General features: G+C 55.8%; 1 protein-coding gene across 1 annotated transcript in view; it reads left to right on the forward strand.

Moving 5' to 3' along the window:
• FBXL19 (F-box and leucine-rich repeat protein 19) overlaps positions 1 to 4,212 on the forward strand; it is a 20,286-nt gene that overhangs the window by 1,499 nt on the left and 14,575 nt on the right. The window contains exons 2-7 of the mRNA XM_010837445.1: positions 1 to 154; positions 1,496 to 1,639; positions 1,763 to 1,849; positions 1,937 to 2,155; positions 2,654 to 2,815; positions 3,945 to 4,208. Coding sequence (XP_010835747.1) covers positions 1 to 154; positions 1,496 to 1,639; positions 1,763 to 1,849; positions 1,937 to 2,155; positions 2,654 to 2,815; positions 3,945 to 4,208 — 1,030 coding nt within the window. The remainder of the gene's footprint in view (positions 155 to 1,495; positions 1,640 to 1,762; positions 1,850 to 1,936; positions 2,156 to 2,653; positions 2,816 to 3,944; positions 4,209 to 4,212) is intronic.

The raw sequence follows: 4,212 nt of genomic DNA on the forward strand, positions 1-4,212 counted from the left end.
GGGGGCCGGAGCGCGCCGACGCCGAACCCGCTGCCGCCGCTGCCGGGCCTGTGTGCGAACTGAGTGCGGGGACTGCCACTTCTGCCGAGACATGAAGAAATTCGGGGGGCCCGGGCGCATGAAGCAGTCGTGCCTGCTGCGGCAGTGCACTGCCGTGAGTTCTGCCCCCACTGCAGGGGGGCACCCTTCCCCAGCTGACCTCAGCACCTGTCTGGGGGGCTGGGGGTGACTCCAACGAGAGTCATGTAAAGTTGCCATAGATTCGCTCATGCGTTCACTGGCTGGTTCACATATCCGCCAGGCCCATTTCTGTCCTCAGCTTCAAGCTGGGGCCAATGATAGGGTCCACAGAGGAATCCCTCTCACACCCTACCATCAGGCCTTTCCCAACTTTCAGAGGCAGAGACCCGCAGAAAGCTCGGTCCCCCTTGGACTCCCTCCCCAGAGCCAGGAATGGGTCTTTGCCTTCTTTGGCCTCCTTTTCACCGTGAGAGTGGTCTCGGATTTGAAGATAGTCTTACCCACTGTGTGACCTTGAACAAATCACTGTGACCCTCAAGGTACCTTCTCCGTGAAATGTTTCCTTTGTTGAGTTGTAAAGGTCAAACAGCATGGATAAGAAGGTACCTGCTGCCAGGCGCAGCACATAGTAGGTATCCAGGAACCATGGGGTTGTGCTGGCCTTCCTCATCCTTAGTGCTCCCCGGTGCTCCTGAAGTGGGCCTTTCCCAGTAGCTTTGGGACCAGCTGCATCCTGTGCTCCCCTTCTGCCACCACCTCCCTTTTTCCCTGCAGTCACCCTTTCCTGGATGGTCTCTTTGCCTCACAGCCCCTCCCTGTTTTTCCTTTGTCCCCTGACCCTTGCCTCACTTTTCTTCTTCCCCACCTGCTTCTTCCCTGAGCCTGCCTCACAACCTTCTTGATACGACTCAGTATTACCCCTGATTTTTTTCCTAAAGTCATATTGTCTGATAGCTGCTCTCCCTTCCCTAGGATCAGTCAACTGCCCTTAGTGTTCCCAGGGTTCATTGTGGGGTCCAGGGCAACTCCCATACAGCTAATTGAGGAAACTCAGACTCACTCCAATCTGTCGCCATGTTCCCTTCAGCTCTCTCTGAGTATTACTGTCACCTTGGCCTATAGTCTTCCCTTCTTTCCCAAAGCCAGCTACGTCAGGTCACCCAGGCCCTGGATTCAGATGCAGCTTTCAACAGTGACAACTGTGTATCAACTACCTTTTCTGCATTATCTCATTTTTATGACAGTTCTGCGAGGAAAAACTTCCTAGCCCCATTTGACAGATGGAGAAACTGAGACATAAGGGGGTTAAATCAGTTCAAGGTCATACTGCCAAAAAGGAACAAATTCAGGATTTGACCCAGCTTGCCCCCATGGGTTTTAAATGTTATCTCGCAGCTTGCCGGGGTCCCCAGAAAGAACAGTCTTTCCCCTGTGGCTTGCTTTTGGGGTCCCTGACACCCCCTTTCCCCAACAGCCTGTGCTCCCACACACAGCTGTATGCCTCTTGTGTGGGGAGGCTGGGAAGGAGGACACAGTGGAAGGAGAGGAAGAGAAATTTGGTTTGAGCCTCATGGAGTGTACAATCTGCAACGAGATCGTCCACCCTGGCTGCCTGAAGGTGATGGTCCTGGCGACCCTGGAGGCCGGGGTGGGGCTCAGACTGTCGGGGAGTAAGGAGCTGGGGTAGGATGCCTCTTCAATTTTTTGACACCTGACATCCACTCCCTGCCTCTGTCTACAGATGGGGAAGGCTGAGGGTGTCATCAATGCAGAGATCCCCAACTGCTGGGAGTGCCCTCGCTGCACCCAGGAAGGCCGGACCAGCAAGGTAGAGGCTTGGGTGGGTGCCAGGCTCTGGGTAGGCGGGAGATCGGGGGTTGGTGCAGAACCTCACCCCCAGCTTCCATCTCCCCAGGATTCAGGTGAGGGACCAGGCCGCCGCAGGGCTGACAACGGCGAGGAGGGCGCCAGCCTGGGGAGTGGAGGAAAGCTGAGGGAAGAGCCGCCACTTCCACCACCTCCACCCAGGCGCAAAGGTCCCTTACCTGCTGGGCCCCCCTCAGAGGACGTGCCTGGGCCCCCCAAAAGAAAGGAGAGGGAGGCAGGGAATGAGCCCCCTACCCCAAGGAAAAAGGTGAGCCAGGGAGCATGCTCATTCGATCCAGCCTAAGGGATTTGGGGAGCTGTAGTCCTGTTGCATTTGGGGAGAACCTGGGACATTCAGCTTCATGGGTTCCCCCCAGGGATTGTTGGGAGATGTAGTTCGGAATTTCAGGTGGGAGGATGGCGCATGTTCAGTGTGGAGGAGAGGTACAGGTGAGAAGCTACTGGCGCTGGGCTGGACAGGGAAGCTTTGGGTGTTTTAGGGAAGAGGGAGAGAGCATGCTCAAATTAGCTGCTGCAGAGGAGGAAGGAGGGGCTGGAAAAGGCCTGAGGGGGAAGAAAGAGGAGATGAGAGCATGCTCAGTGAGCCAAGACACTGGTTACCCGATGAGCATGCTCAGAGTTCTCCCTGAGGTGGGGGCTTCTGGGATTTGTAGTCCTAAGAGGTGAGCATAGATCTTAGTTTTGTGGACAACCAGGGGTTAATGGTGTTTCTCCCTTGCCCCCTGTCTCCTTCTTGCTCTGGTAGGTGAAAGGAGGCCGAGAGAGGCACCTGAAGAAGGTGGGTGGAGACGCCTGCCTCCTCCGAGGATCGGACCCAGGCGGCCCCGGCCTTCTGCCCCCCAGGGTTCTGAATCCGAGCCAGGCTTTCTCGTCCTGCCACCCTGGGCTCCCTCCCGAGAACTGGGAGGTGTGCCGGGGACCTCCCTCCCCTTCCCACTTTCCTTTGCCCCACCCTCTATCCTGGAGACAGAAATCTGTCCTTTCCTGCCTACCTTGTCCTACCCCAGCCCCGCTTGGCCACGATGGGCAGGCAATTGGGCCCCTGGGACGAGTAGAGGGGAAGAGTGGGTTGGGGCCAGGCCACAAGAGCCCTGGACTTGCCAAGAACGCTTGGGGTATCATTTGACCCATTTGCCTCATCTTTCCAAACCTTTAAGGGGAAAGAACGGAGTTCAAATCCCTGTTCAACCATTGCCTTGCTGATTGGTCTTGGCAACTTATCAGCTGCTCTGGGCTTCAGTTTCCTCGTCAGTGAAATAGAAATGATACCACTTCCCTTGCCCGGTCTATGCCACAAAGCTGTTTAATGACATTAAATGAGCTTTGTAAACTGCAAAGGGACTAGATTTGAGGGAAGTAAGGCCCAGAGAGGTTTGAAGACTTGTCCAAGGTCACATAGCAAAGCTGGCATTCAGCTGTCACTTTGCACTGACACATCAGATGCCAGGGTCTGCTTGACTGCACTCAGATTCTTCCTCTGCCATTTGTCAGATTGTCACCTTGGGCAAGTTCCATAATCTCTTGGAGCCTACATTTCCTTATATCTGGAAAGAGTGGCCCAAGTTGCCACTGCATCCCAGCGCTGTGAGGATGTCATGAGTCATCGAGGGTGGGAGGCTCCGCCCAGGCCCGGATGATCACTGTTACTCTTGTCTCATTGCAGAGACGCTCGAAGTTGTTTGGTCCAGCTTTCTGTGTTGTAGATGATGAGAAAGGGGCTTCCCAAGGTCACAGAGAGAATTGATAGCCAGGTCAATATGCAAAACTAGATCTGTAACTGTTCTCCACACCTCACTGCTTTTGGAAACTCATAAGCTATCGAGACACATAAGTCTTTGAATTCTTTGCATCAGCACCTTCCTGTGACAGATAAGGAAAGTGAGAAGTCCAGAGAGGAGCATGACTTGACTGAGGCCCCACAGGGCAGGAACTCAGGACTGTCCCTCTGGCTATTCATCCCCCCCGGTGACTCCTCGGGGGTCGGGGGTGGGAAGGCAGGTGCCAGGCCCTAGAACAGCCTCCATCTCTTCCTGCAGAAACCAAAGCCGCCTTTGGCCTCTGCTGAGGGCCCGGCGGTGCCTTCCCCGTCACCCCAGCGGGAGAAGCTCGAGCGCTTCAAGCGAATGTGCCAGCTGCTGGAGCGGGTGCCCGACACGTCCTCGTCCTCCTCGGACTCCGACTCGGACTCCGACTCATCAGGCACATCGCTGAGTGAGGATGAGGCTCCTGGCGAGGCCCGGAATGGGCGACGGCCAGCCCGGGGCAGCTCGGGCGAGAAGGAGAACCGAGATCGGAAGAGCGTCG

Source organism: Bison bison, unplaced genomic scaffold (assembly GCF_000754665.1).
Source record: "Bison bison bison isolate TAMUID 2011002044 unplaced genomic scaffold, Bison_UMD1.0 scf7180017864072, whole genome shotgun sequence".
Classification (NCBI taxonomy): Eukaryota; Metazoa; Chordata; class Mammalia; order Artiodactyla; family Bovidae; genus Bison; species Bison bison.